The 14,205-nt window shown below is 38.6% G+C and overlaps 2 protein-coding genes across 2 annotated transcripts in view; one reads left to right on the top strand and one right to left on the bottom strand.

Annotated features, from left to right (window-relative positions):
* The window catches only part of slc25a40 (solute carrier family 25 member 40), a 5,510-nt gene extending 4,656 nt beyond the window's left edge, over positions 1-854 (top strand). Inside the window, exon 10 of the mRNA XM_035671858.1 lies at positions 11-854. Within this exon, the coding sequence (XP_035527751.1) occupies positions 11-144 (134 nt within the window). The 3' untranslated portion in view covers positions 145-854. The remainder of the gene's footprint in view (positions 1-10) is intronic.
* Positions 855-986: 132 nt separating this feature from the next.
* On the bottom strand, positions 987-13,782 carry rundc3b (RUN domain containing 3b). The gene is made up of 11 exons (XM_035671857.1): positions 13,579-13,782; positions 8,407-8,522; positions 8,108-8,241; positions 7,190-7,275; positions 6,874-6,963; positions 5,833-5,913; positions 4,887-5,061; positions 4,423-4,580; positions 3,043-3,189; positions 2,201-2,322; positions 987-2,120 (listed from the first exon to the last, which is right to left on the bottom strand). The coding sequence occupies exons 1-11, from the start codon at positions 13,671-13,673 to the stop codon at positions 1,975-1,977; spliced, it is 1,350 nt and encodes a 449-aa protein (XP_035527750.1). The 5' UTR covers positions 13,674-13,782; the 3' UTR covers positions 987-1,974.
* Between the last annotated feature and the right edge of the window lie 423 nt (positions 13,783-14,205).

Genomic DNA, 14,205 nt, shown 5'->3' with positions numbered 1-14,205 from the left:
TCCCTGCCAGGTTTCCTCCCCAGGCTGATCAAAGTGGCCCCGGCCTGTGCCATTATGATCAGCACTTACGAGTTTGGAAAGGCCTTTTTCCGCAAACACAACCAGGAGAGGATACTCAGGACGCTGCAGCCCAGCAACACCTGATAGTTTTCCTGTCATTTCCCTCTAAACCAAAACACTGAAGCAACTATTGCTAGACTATACCTGGAAGGAAAAGGCTTGTTTGGCAAATTAAAAACACAAGCAGAAATAGAAGATAAAAAGACCAATTTCTGCATTAAAAGGTATTTTAGATGATAAAAATGTATATTAAATGCATTTCTATTAGTATTTATAATTTAATATTCTATGGTTTTATGTTCACTGTTATAGATCCTGTGCGCACAACAAATCATGTTTAAATCATGTGCTTCTTGATGCATTCATCAGCCAGCAGATGGCAGCCACAGTTTTGTTAATAATATGTAATTTTCCAGGTCCCATGTGTGGCTGTCTCTCTGGGATCATGTGCATTGTGCCTTTAGTCTTTACATTAGAGATGTAAGATTAACACCCCCCCCCCCCCCTTCCCACCTGAGATGTTTTGCACTTCCACTTCTGTAACCAGTGAAATTTTTTCAGTTCGACACGAGACTGTAGATAAAGACTGTGACGCATGTAAACTCTATGAAAATGTGACACCGCAAATGTTCAATATAGATACCTGATGTTCTTTTCATCCATTGAGTTTATATAAGCTTTATCAGCACATTGTTCATTGTCGGCAAGAAACATAACTGTCAGTATCAAATTCTCATTGTTTGAGTAAGTGGAGTTTATTCAAAACAAAGGAATAAAAAGGCAAATAAATCTAATAAAACATCTGCTGTAAGTCTGTGCAATGTCTGCTGGAACGAGCTAAAGGCAAAGTCATGAGTTCAGTGTTGAGGTACATAGCTAGTCAGCAATAATACAAATTACATTATACTGATATTCTGTGAACACAGTTGTTTCTCTTTGTCTGTTTCAAGATAACACAGACCATTATTCAGTGGTAAGAATGATCTACTTGTGGTAACTAGCCATTGAAATACTGCATTTGAATATTTAAAGGGAATAATAACAATAGTCTGTGTCTGATAAAGCTAAACTTTAAAGTAAACCCATAACTGACGGGTGAATATTAATCATAGTGATCATTACCTGAGAACCAAACCATGTGATACTGCTTTATGCACAACATTGACTACATAAGATGATTATAAAAAAGAAAGGTGAAAGAACATTTACATTATGCAAAATTCTGATGACATAATCCGACAAAAGTGTCCCGTCCGTAACCATCAACATCATAAATCAAAGTAAATGGCAATGTGTAAAAAACAACTTTAAGATGGCAGCACTAACAGCACAGAAGATAATAAATTCACAGTGACGAGAGACTAAATACTGACCAAAGCTTACAGCATGTTTGAGTTATCTTCTAATCTCTGATCTGATCAGTCAGTATTTTCAGCATGCTATAATCTCCATGCTATAAACCATCTTCGAGAGGGGTGAAAACACTTAATCACTGTCTTCTCAATACTGTAACGTGACATTGTAATTCTTATATCAACTTTCTATTTTTTTATTTATTACCACGAAAGGGAGAAAAAAAAACTAATGCTTCACAGATAAACACCAACAAAATAATTTAAACATTTCGATGAAGTTACAGCTGCAGATCCTCTATAAAGAGGCGGGGGTTTGTTTCAACTGAATGGTACATTAATACGACATTATTCAGCCTGATGGAGTTGAGTTTTAACACAATTTAAAGAACATACTACAACAACTTGCAAACCTGACCTCCATCTGTTAAAGCTCTGCACTCCACATACGGAACATAAACGTCTACAAACAGCAAATCAATATCGCAAACATTTACAAAGTTCCTGGATTGTCTGGCTGTGGTGGTGTCTGGGTTTTTTTTTTTTTTTAGCTCTCTATTCCCTATGAAGGAGTGATGCCCGGGCTGCTGATCTCTGTGGCAGGACTGGCCAAACACTCGCTGGACTTCAGGCTGGCCAGAGACTTGTAGCTGCCGACAGATGTCAGGGAGCCACACAGACCTCTTAAAGATGGAGTTTCCTCTTTACCTGAAAGACATGATGCACAGACTTCATGCTCACGTCAGAGCGGAGACCCTCCTGGACAACGTCGCTTGAAGGAGACGTACCTTGGTGGGGCCAGTGCGTGCCGGCCGGCCTGGCCTCCAGACTCAGTGTGTGTGACGGTTCGAGAGAAGTCTGGGAGAGGCTCATGTCTGCAGACAGCTGCTCCAGACTCTGGAAACTCTTCCTGCAAGGAGAGGATAGCAGATCAGTAACAGAACACAGAACTAGAGGCTGAAACAATTAGTCAATCAACAGAAAATGATTTAACAAGCAGTTCATTAAACAAACAAAAATATCAAACATTTGATTCACAAAATGGATGATTTGCTCATTTTCTTATGAACTGTAAATTGAATACCTTTGAATTTCAGACTCTGCCAGACAGAAACAATCTTTTTGGGACATATTTTTCCCCATTTTCTGACATTTTAGAGACTAAACAATTACTTGAATAATCAGATAATGTTTACGTTTCTTGTTATTAAATTCTTGCAAAGGGTACATCGTCTTTGTGGTTTAATATGAACAATAACATATGATATACAGAGATAAATACATCACAGATAGAGTACACAGATTAGAATCTGTAATGTTGTTATGAAAGTAAATATTTCCACTCCCTCTCAGCTCCCATTTGAGCCGCTGATCCCAGCCACCGATAATCCAATGTCAATATATCTACATATGCCACCACACCACTGACTTCCATCTAGTTGCTGGCAATCTTTTTTGCTACAGTAGATCCAGCAGCTCTGAGTTTGAGTTAGACTAATCATTAAATAACAATATTTGTGAGGAGCAGGGGAAGAGAAATCCAGAAATCAATGCATCAGTTAATTAGTTGCAGCCCTAGACAGAACCAAACTAAACCTGGAAGCTGAAGGAAGTCAACTTATCCACATACTCCTCCCACTGTCCCGTGCTCTTCCTGTACAGCAGCGTGTCCAAGGCAACGGCGTTGGCATCCAAGGCGACAGGAGACGGCCACTGATTGGTCAGATGGGCTGTCAACTCTTGTCTGGACCGCAAATCATTGTTCTTCAGCACTGTCCTAAAGGTAACAGTGTCCAAGTTAGAAACAATTTTTTGATTAATAAAAGGAAGGGCGTCATTTAATGCATTCAATATAATCTGCACAAATACATAAATAACATAACGCAAAAGACTGAAAACTGTACAACACAGGAAAAAGACTAAAAGCTAATAGAATAGGCTATTATTTCCTTATCACAGATGCATCAGTATCAGTTGTGACAAGAAAAGGTAAGAAAAGAAAAGGCAAGAAAAGTACATATATAGTTTGTCCATTAAAGAGCACAGTTTATTTTATCTTGGTCACAATTATGTGAATTATGTGTATATTTAAAACCAATTTAAGGGATTATTGGTAAAGTGTTGGTGTAAACAAAAAGAATATTAGTCGATATATAGGATAAAATATTTTTAAATCACAAACATTGGTCAGGCTGTACAAAATCAGCTACAGTCTTATGTTGTCAAACACAGGAAATCTCAGACACCTGTCACTATATTTATAGTATATATATATTATATAATTTACAATTTATACAAAAAGGGACAAACAATAACAACAAAACCAAAGGAAACGCACCCTGTTAGATCAGTTCATCAGCCATCCTTTTGTCATTATATGTCACTCTTTCTTTAAAATTCAAACCTTTGTGGAGTAATTTTATTTTGTATCTATTCGTCTCTGATTACACTTCTACCTGCATGTTTACTCTCACACACACACACACACACACACACACACACACAGACATAGACTCACATTGTCACTCTCACAGTCAGTTGTAGTCAGCGCCTCACGCTTCGTGTCACTTTGCTTTTCACTCTATTTGCATTTGAAAACATCCACTGACTCATCACACTGGCTTGAGACTGCAACTTCATTTCCAGACATCGTGACACAAATCCTCCTGACAGACTTTGTAGCCAACATTGAATTAGCAATCAAATGAAGAGAAAGCGTTTTCTCACTGCTTGGAACATTAATGGAAATTAATGGAAAGACACAGCGCTGAGGCGGCTTTTCCTCTTGGCTAAAAGCAGCACCCACTGCGACGGATTCAACGACACACAAATAACAAACTGCCTGCAACCTCCAGGCTTCTCGCTGTTTTCTGAATGTCAAATTCACAGCTGGATGTGTTGCAAAGTCCTCTCCACCTCACTGTCAGCGACCTTACATGCACTGGCTGACAAACACACACACACACACACACAGACACACACACACACACAGAGCTGGGGCTGAACTTACAGTTGGTCCTGTAGTTCCAGGATGATGTACTCAAGCTGCTCTTTTTCCAGTGTGTGGGACAGGTGATGGTCTGCTAGGCTCTGCTGAAGAGCTTTGTTGTGAGACACAGCCTCTGACAGCTGGGCTTCTCGTAGACGCACCAGCTCTTCCAGGTAACCCTGAGACAGACACACAAGCACACACAGTTTCTCCTTTGTTTGTTTACTGCCATGAAGATACTGCTGTTTGCTGAATTATTTGTTTTGGCTCAAAGCAAATAAAATAACCAAAGACTGTGGCAGCTGAAGCCTCAGAGGGAAGAAACATTACAGACGCTGTGAGAAAGACCATCTAGCTGAATGTGAGTTTACACATTTCCTCCCGGCATTTCACAAACTGAGCCCCTAATTATTATGCATCAAGCAAAATGTCACGCTGGCATATATTACCACCATTTGTTTATCCCAGACACACTGAGGTGCTACCTTCTGCTCCAGCGCCATGCGATACTTCTGCTCAAAGCGCTTGCACTTGCTGACCAAGTTGCTCTGCTCGGTGAAGATGGAGGCGGCAGTGGCCATTTTATCGGGGGTGCTGCCCTCGCTGCCGCTGCTCCCCATAGTCCTCATCTCCTCCTCGTCACTGCTGATGCTGTCCGCACTGTGCAAGGAGTGTGCCTCATGTTAGCACACATCCTATAGAATATCTGCCCCCCTGACCAAAGCTGAAGTCTTGCCTTTTATAGTTCAAACTTTTATATGAATTTTCCCAACTCTGCTGTAGATAACAATGTAAGTATCATATAAATCCCAATAAATATGACTTTGTAAAATCTAATACTACCCCCACATGAGGAGACGCAGGGTATTTGACCAGTGCATGCTGAAATAAAGCTTAATACACATGAATATATAGTTAAATTATATAATTTGGCTTGTCTGAACAGAACAGATTGTGGTCAACAGCAGTCCTTTCATTCAACTATAAATAAAGCACACCTGTTTGTCGTGTGTGTAAAAGCTCTGTTACATCTCCAGTATCTTCGTAGTGCAACACAGAACATTATGCTCTGACATCTGCCCTCAGATACAATAGTAAAGCAGCTCGTTGTAACAAATGTTATTCTTAAGGCACCAGTGTGTACGTACGATTCAGTGCCATCTAGTGCTGAAGCTGCAGATTGCAACCATTTGAATACAGCTCAACAGTTCATTCTAAGGTAACTTTTAAATTTTCAGGTGATTATACACTAATGAAAACATCCCTACGAATATTAAATTAAATTTTTTTGCAAATAGATCCTAAATGTTAGAGTTGTTCTGATAGCATCAGATATTCCTCCAATACTGCCTGCCTAGTTGAACCTAACTGCTGACCCCTGCTATACACTAATGAATGAACTGTGTGATGTTATTATTTGTCCTCATATACCTCTGAGTAAACTTCAGGTAAGGAGTGTAGTCGATCACGGCCGGGCAGCTGCCGTCCACACCCTCTCCTTTCAGACAGAAGCTAAAGAGAGGAGACAGGATGGAAAGTCAAAGCACCGTCTCTTCTCTGCTTACTCATATTACACACAGATGATCTACATTTAACTATTTATGTGACTTCTAAAACCAACAAGCTGCACCAGGTGTCTTCTAATAAAGTGGGTGAATACTTACACAAACAAGTATTTAGTATTTTATATTTTACTTAATGGAGATCATGATTATGTTTTTACTTTGTCTTTTTCTGTTGATCAGAGTCCAAAAAAGCCAAATTAAATCTATTTAAATTCAATGTTAAATAAAACATGAAAACTGCCAAGGGAGATGCTGTATACTGTGTGTCCTTTCACCAGAATCAGACAAATAAGTTTATATTAGTTTACATTTTAAGAAATTATTTATAAATTTAGATTTGTACTAATATGGTGAAAAAAATTGTTTCTACTTGATGGTTAGTTTTAAGGTCACTGTTATCACACATCCATTCACTATTTTTATCACTGAGGATCACTATTCTTCTTTGCTACAGCAGTTTCCTTGTGTTAGTTACATGATTTATATTTTACAGCTTTCTCTCTGCACCTGCAGTTTAGGCAGCAACTCTCTGGCCTCTTTGTATCTCTGGTAGTTGCTTTATACTGCTTTAAAAACTGATAAAAATAGTGATCACCAGCCCGTCTCACTGCAATTTACTTAAGTCACTGCCTGAGTTGCTGATGCATTAGACGCATAAGGTATTTATAGTAGTAGTATTTCATCTATTATGTATTTTTCACTCAGACACGAGAAGGCGCTTCTTATTCCATCCACTTTTTCATTTTCAACTCTGTTAAGATCACATAATTCTTTTGGATCACCCTCAAATTTAGGGGGGAAAAAAGTGATTGTTACTTTTCCAATGACACAACACACTGACTGTGCAACAGGGCGAGGAAACAGGCCTGAAGAGTTGCAGTAAGAGATACAAGTACATGATCAGTACCTGAAGTCAATGGTGTTGAGTCCAATGAGTGTGTCTGCTAACAGCCCCGCCTCCTCGCCCAGCATGATCGCTCCGTCCTCGTAAAACCTCCTACAGTCAACACACAGACACACAATATACAATATACTTACAACTCACACTCGTCTAGATGTAGTCAAATGACTGGGAATTAAAGAAAGGGTAGAAGACGCAGGTGCAGCTGCAAGATTGTAAGAAGAATGTTAGAGAGAGACCCTTCCTAAATACACTTGATAAAACATCTATAACTGGGTTGAAGGGGGAAACTGTCTGTACAGTATATAAAACACATTAAGACCTGGTTGTTTTGAAATCCCTCAGTGCAGATGAGATGTATTCTGATAATCTTTTCTCCATCAGGACCACTCTGATCCACGCCCTGCCCTGCAGAGAGAGAACATACACAATTGAGCTGTTAGTGGAATCACTTAAAAAGACAATCAGTAGCACAGGATATACTGGATAATAAGATCAAGAGTCCATAGCACTGACACTTAACTTAAGGCCTGCAGGATATTAGCAGTCTTTGTCCAAATGTGTTGTTTTCAGCTGTATTTCTATTTCTATCTACCTGTACACTGGTCTGTGTGTAACATTGAGGGCAACTTAAAACCAGAGTCAGATTCCATGTATGTGCACACATACTTCGCCAATAAAGCTGATTCTGTTTCTGTTTCAACTGCAAAGCTGCTTTTACTGATTCATAAAAAGAGTCCATGACCTGAGAGAGTGTGTGTGTGTGTGTGTGTGGGTGTGTGTGTGGTGTGTGTGTGTGTGAGTGAGAGAGAGACAGAGAGAGAGACAGACAGGCAGCGGGTCTTGTTCTCACCTACAGCCTAACATTGTAGAATATTAGCTCCAGTTGTTTGCTCTCTTGCCCACGGGGGTAAGATTGAGTCACGTTGTATGTGCATGTGTGGTCTTAACCTTTTTTTGACTGTGTTCCCTTTGTTCTTTTTTAAAGGGGATAACGCAAACTAAGCTGAAATCACAAACTCCTTATTGTGCATTATGTGTGTGCTGTAGGTCGGGATACTTTCGGACTAATTGTAGTATTGTGTATATAAAACTGAAATTGCTTAGATCTTTACATTTTTGGCTTTTAATCAAATGCTCTGTTTTGTATTTGACTTTCTGATGTTTTGAAGATTCAAGTTATTTCCTTCTATGCTGCCTCAGGTCGTTAAATGTTAAAAAAAAAAAGTTTTATCCTCACTTTAGCTCTGGATGAGCGCACATTCTCCATGCTCTCAATGCTTCGGATGCAGTTATGAGGGACTTTACTGCAGGCAGTTTTTATGTAATCCCAGAAACTCCGAGGACTCTCATAGCCAAACCAAGTTGTCTGACCTGAGAGAAAAACAGAAGAGAACGAAACAGAGATTTATACATCCTTGAATCTGCATTTATACTGCTCTGATTTTAAAGATAAACAAAAGAAACAGAATTTTAGTGACGTTTATGTATCTGCGTGTATGCATGTGGATGAGAAGAAGGTTGCTTACGTTTTTTTACCTTTGAGTCGATGACTGAGGATGTGCTCTAGGATGGAAACAAAGTTGACAAACTCTGGAGATGAGTCATCTATTGTCTCAAAGCAGGAGCGGTCCAGCAGAGTCTTCACTGAAAACCTGATCACAGAAGAAGATGTACACACTGGTTTTAACATCAGCTGTTGGACCTGAAGCTTAAAAGGCAACAGTTTCACACACAGTAAGGAGCAAAGAGGATGTCAGCGGGGGTTATCTCAGCTTGGAGACTATAAAGAAAACATAAACAAGCTTTATAAGAATTTTAAAAGTTGGATATTTAATATTTTACAAGTTTCTGTAACCAACTTTATGGAAGTAATCTGCCCTTTAAAGGCAGAGAGGAGTAAATGCAGCGGATGTTGAGGGGAAAACACAACAAACAAAATCAGCTTTCAATCTACTATTTTTTTAATTATATGAATAATAATCTAAATGAATATAACAAGTTAATGACCACACCAAATGATAATGATGATGATAAACCATAATGATCAAAGTTACTGCTATTCTGCTAAGCTAATGTTAGGCGTGTTATCTTTTTAGCTGATTTTTATTCTCTGGATTTAGTTTATGCCTCATTTTTGTGGGACAACAAACTAAATTACAAAACTGTTTACTGAAATTGATATATTTATTAATTTATTTAACAGTTAGTGGTTATCTCATGCTAGCTTTAACAGGGTTTGGCTATCTTGCTTTACCTTGCTGTGCAGTTAACAATATTTTAGTTTTAACTGCACATTTGACATGATGTTTATGATATTTATCTATTAAATGTTATATGGAAGATCAATAAGTCAGATTTTGGTCTTAACTATTTATTACTATGTAAGTCAGTAAGTATCCCTTTAAATGTGTGCAGTCTCTATCCTCATTACATCTAAATATCCCCAATAATAAACTACTTTCTTTGCAGCTGTCTGACTGGTAATGTATATTTTATAACAAACAACAAACAAAAAGAAGAAGAATCTCATTTAACATATTAAAAATGATCTACTATTTGATTTATTTTCTCACTTTGAACTTAAAATTACAAGGCATGAAAAATAAACACATCTGGCCTCCATAGTTGTAATGAGGCTTTGATAAATCTAGATTAAACCAGTCGTAATGTGCGGCCCACTATGACAAGTCATGTGCACCGACCGACTGCTTAATCAGATTTCAACTAATTAGACAGGAAGGAGAGTTAATGGACAAGGCTGCCATGTGTCGATGTGTGCGTTCTGAAAATTCTGCCAAATGTGTAGCCCTCAACGTCAGCTAAATAGTCTGACTTCATATCTCTCTATCTCGTTGCTTAGCAGCAGGGTGACCACAGAGTGTGTGTTTCCTGTGAAAGAAGGCAAGACTGATATATTTAATCTTATTTCCATAATAAAGCCTTTTAATCACATATATTATTTATTAACTTTCACACACTTTGAAAAACACACTGGCTCCTCACAGCAGTTAAGGAAAAATCAAATTTCCCTTCTGCTTGGAGTATATTGCACTTATTCTCTCGGTTATTACTTCTTTCATGTATTCACACAGTAAAAACCTAAACACAATAACTAAATGTGAGAAAACTGAAAATCCTAAAAATAAACTGATACCGGATAAGCACATTATTCATAAGTTTTACCACTGTGAAGGTGGTTTTAATTTGTATATATAAAAACTGTAACAGACACAGAACAATTTTATCATTGTATTAATAATCGAGGGGACTCAAACACAAGGTGGTTGTTTAGAATTTAAATGACGTGTGCAGCATAACTTGGGCTGAAATTATATTCATTTACATATCACTTTAAACTTTAATTATGTGCAACATTTCAATACATCATCATTCCATATCTGTCACACAGCACCGTAGATGAATGTCTTAATAGTTGTAGTTGTATTTCAGTGTTAATTGTGTTTATACTTTGTACTTATACTGCCTGATGCTTTGTAAATATGTGTGTTCTTTCTATATTTGTAAATAAGTAGGATGCAACTGCAATGTCGTTGTCCTTGCACAATGACAATAAAGTTCTTGAATATTGACTCTAATATCTAATAAGTCTTTAAAGACTCGAAATATCCACAATGCTGTCCACCCACACAGCAGCATTCAGATGTAACTCCTGAGGTTGTGTTTTCGAGATGAAAAGTGGAGTACACGGTATTTGCGTCAAGGTGCTTGAAGTCGTGAGAGGCCTGTTGCTAGGCGACTGACAACAATAATCGACGTCAGCTTTGTTCCCTTTAAAAACAAAAAGGTGAATGGATCTCTTTTCTGCACTAAAAAATAGTTGTGCTTATGAATGAGAGACATTACAAACATCCTTAAACTCGAGACAATGTACATTTTAAACTCCACAAGTTAAAGCCACAAACACAGTAAACAAGACACCATTTGTGACATTAGGACAAACACAGGTGTTAATAACACAATTAATGACGGCTGAATTCTTGTTGGGCTTACTGGGACATCATTAATGTTATTTATTAGTAACACCTGTGCTTTTCCTGCTATAATGAGTAAAAATGTCTGCTGTGAAAAAGGCCTGTTCAAATAGGTCTCGCAAACCTACAGTACGTCAACAAAATCAGCTGTGAGGTTAATTAGGGTCTCCAGCTTGTCTAACAGAGGGCGGGGCTGTCCATTTCAGCACAGACCACCTTAAAGAACAGAGGTGATCAGGGACATTTATCACAGCATTAAAACAAGTTAAGAGGGTTGTTTTGCCTCAGATACACAACCTGGATATCTGTAGAAAGAGCAGGTATTGTAGACGGATTGTCAATTGCAGACAAATAAAGTCAAACACTTCCTAGTTTTCTACCTTAATCTCCCACCTTAATTATATATTTCTAATTTAGAAATCTATTAAATACTAGTGAGGATGATGCTTTGGCTGTTGTATTATTATAGTAATAGTCTCAAACCTTTGACTATCAGTGTGTATAAAATAAAAAATAGTGATGTTTACAGGCCTGGTTGGAGCAAATATGGACTCCAAAGACTGAATTTAGCAGGGTTTATGAAGGACAGTGACGCTGGTGTCTTCAGTTGCTCTGTGTCAAGCAGTATGTGGTTTATTTCCACAGCCAAAACAGAAAAGAGCCTCTAGAGAACCTGTGATTAAAAAACAGCTGGCATCTTTTCAATTACAGGTGTGTGGTTGTAATAAAAAAGCAGCAGCCTTCCTCTCATATTGTACTCCCAGCAGCAATCTACACTTTTCTGAAAGCTTAAATCACCTAACAGGCAGCAGCCTGCCGGTGGGCCAGTCGATAACCGCACTCATTCTGCGCAGACAGGCATTGTTTGAATTCTACTGAAGATCCTCAAGTTTCCAAAGATACCAAATATTTATACAAGGTTGATTTCAAGGGAAAATGTGTATAAATGATACACAACACTTTGTAGCCATCAACTTTTAGTCAGTGTTGCACATCAAGTATAGTTTAAATAAAGAACTGCAACAAGCCGATACAGAATATACATGCTACTAGGGCAGCATTAGTCTGCTAATCCTTTCTTAATTAATAATTTTGTCTATAAAAAGGCGAGAAAAATGCTATAAAATAGATAATTAATTAAAATATCCCAGAGCCCAACATGCCTTTAAAATCGCTTGTTGTTAAGTTTACTATCATATACTCAAATCTTCATATTTGACAAGCTGGAAGCTGGAATGGATTTCTTGCTTAAAAAAATGATATATACAAAATTATTAATCAATTATCAAAATAGTTGCTGATTAAGTATTTAGTCAATCAGTTCTATAAGATACTATCTCACAGTGTGGAAGAAGACCACCTAAACACTCCCTCTGTTTAGTTTTTTTCAATCTTTCTTTAACTGCAGTAACATTTCATCTTCTCCTCACTTATTTTGCCAATTTGCCGTCACTTTTTCTGACTTTTTTCCCTCCTCCGCTCGTGTCAGTCAGGGAGTTGAAGGCTGGTGCGGAGGCAGAAACAGGCGGGAGAGGAACAGCCTGATCAGCAAAGGAGCGCCTGTGTCTAATTACTCTCCCTTTACATCTGTTTCAAGTGACATTAATGGAGGAAGGCATGTCGAGCACAGTCACACCTGACTGTCCTGAAGCCTGGAAATGATACTAGTTCTTTAGTAAACTGCTAGACGTGTCCCTATAAGGGCTGAGCAGACACCAGCTGGAGCAGGTGGTGCATTATCAGTTTGTTTTCTGACACTTTCTCTGTGTCTCTTCATCCTTTCTCTGTATCCCCTTTCTCTGACCCTTTCTACTCTTTGGTTTCAAACACACCACAGGGACTGTCAGTAGTTAAGTGACATCTGTCAGCAGCACAGAGAGGACCACAAATCAATAATCAGAGCAGAGAGCTTTTCACTTCAACTGACAAAAGAGGAAGAGGAGGATGAGGAGAAAGAGGCAGTGCGCACACCTCAGCATCAGCCTGTCATTTATTAATGCAGTGAGGACAACAAGGTCATGTCCTCAGTGTTGTTTTTGTGTTTACTGTAAATCATTCAAAAAACACCCCAGTGCATTGTTTTCTGGACTTAAAATATCTTTAAATTTGAGTTTGAGGCAGTATTTATCTGCTACCTGGCATCGTGGAACTGTCTTTAAGACAAAGGGGAATTAAACAAAATATATAAATGCACAGTTACATGACCAGTTTCCAAATTGTCTTTAAAGGATAATCCAAATTCTTTAAGGAGGGTTGGGGTTGTGATGGAGGAGGACTCGTGGTATTTCTAAAATCTTAAGCCTTAATCCTACACTGGACAAATTATGAGGGTAATTAAAGGGTAACTAAAATGTGAATGCATGAATGTTTAATGGAGGCTTGTGGATGCTGATTGCTGGTGGGCGGTAATGTGTATTTAATTGAATGGAAGAGATGATTATAATGTTCAAAAACACACACAATAGATGTAACCACCCAACTGATATATTCCTATTTTCTCAATAATATTTCAATGCAAACTCATGCAACAGAGACATGATTTCTTCTGCATGCATATTGAGTCCTTTAAATAAGGATGGAGTCAGGTGTAGCCTCCGCAAGCTAACCTCAAACAAACGAGTGCCTCTGATATTATTAAATCTGCCGTCAGAGGCAGACGCTGTTTCATCCTCCCTGTCACAGAAAGAAAAGAACCGTGTTGATGAGGGATTCCCACCTGCACACCGTGAGCAGGTTCCTCCTCTCCACCGTGGCGCTCCTGCCCGCTCCCCGCTTGCGGATGAGATGCAGCCCCACGCCGAGTGACGCCATCCCGACCCCCGACAAGGTCCGAGGCTGCGGCCGCTCCGCTCCGCTCCCTCTGCACCAGGGCAGGACCAGCTGCCTCCGTCAGCCCGGAGGAACGCACGCTGCTCGGCTGAAGGGATCAAGAGGTCGAGGGAGGGGTCCAGAAGGAGAAAACCTGGGTCAAGTCAAATGGTGTATGACTTCTGGTTGACACCTTCAAAATAAATGCTCACATGGCAACTGACTCGATATCAGAAATAAAATATATAGTGTATATATGGATATTGCTGCATTAAAGCCAATTCCAACACGTTTTTAATTTACATTTATTTTAAAGATTAGGCAAAAAACAAACACCTTCTATAATATAACAAATCCTAATATAATTGAGCATATAATGAAGTCAGACTGCAGAAAACTTAGATAAGATAACTGAAAACTGAAATTAACTGAGACTACGACAAAATCATGATTGATTTTGATTTGATGATGATGAGGATGTTTATGCTGTTAAAAGTAAATTTAACAGCTCCAATCCTGGTAGATGTCATGCATA

This window comes from Morone saxatilis, unplaced genomic scaffold (assembly GCF_004916995.1).
Source record: "Morone saxatilis isolate NCDOM2014 unplaced genomic scaffold, NCSU_SB_2.0 Contig24, whole genome shotgun sequence".
Taxonomy (NCBI): domain Eukaryota; kingdom Metazoa; phylum Chordata; class Actinopteri; family Moronidae; genus Morone; species Morone saxatilis.
Note: the sequence above shows the minus strand (reverse complement) of the source record. Positions and strands in the feature narration are given on the sequence as shown.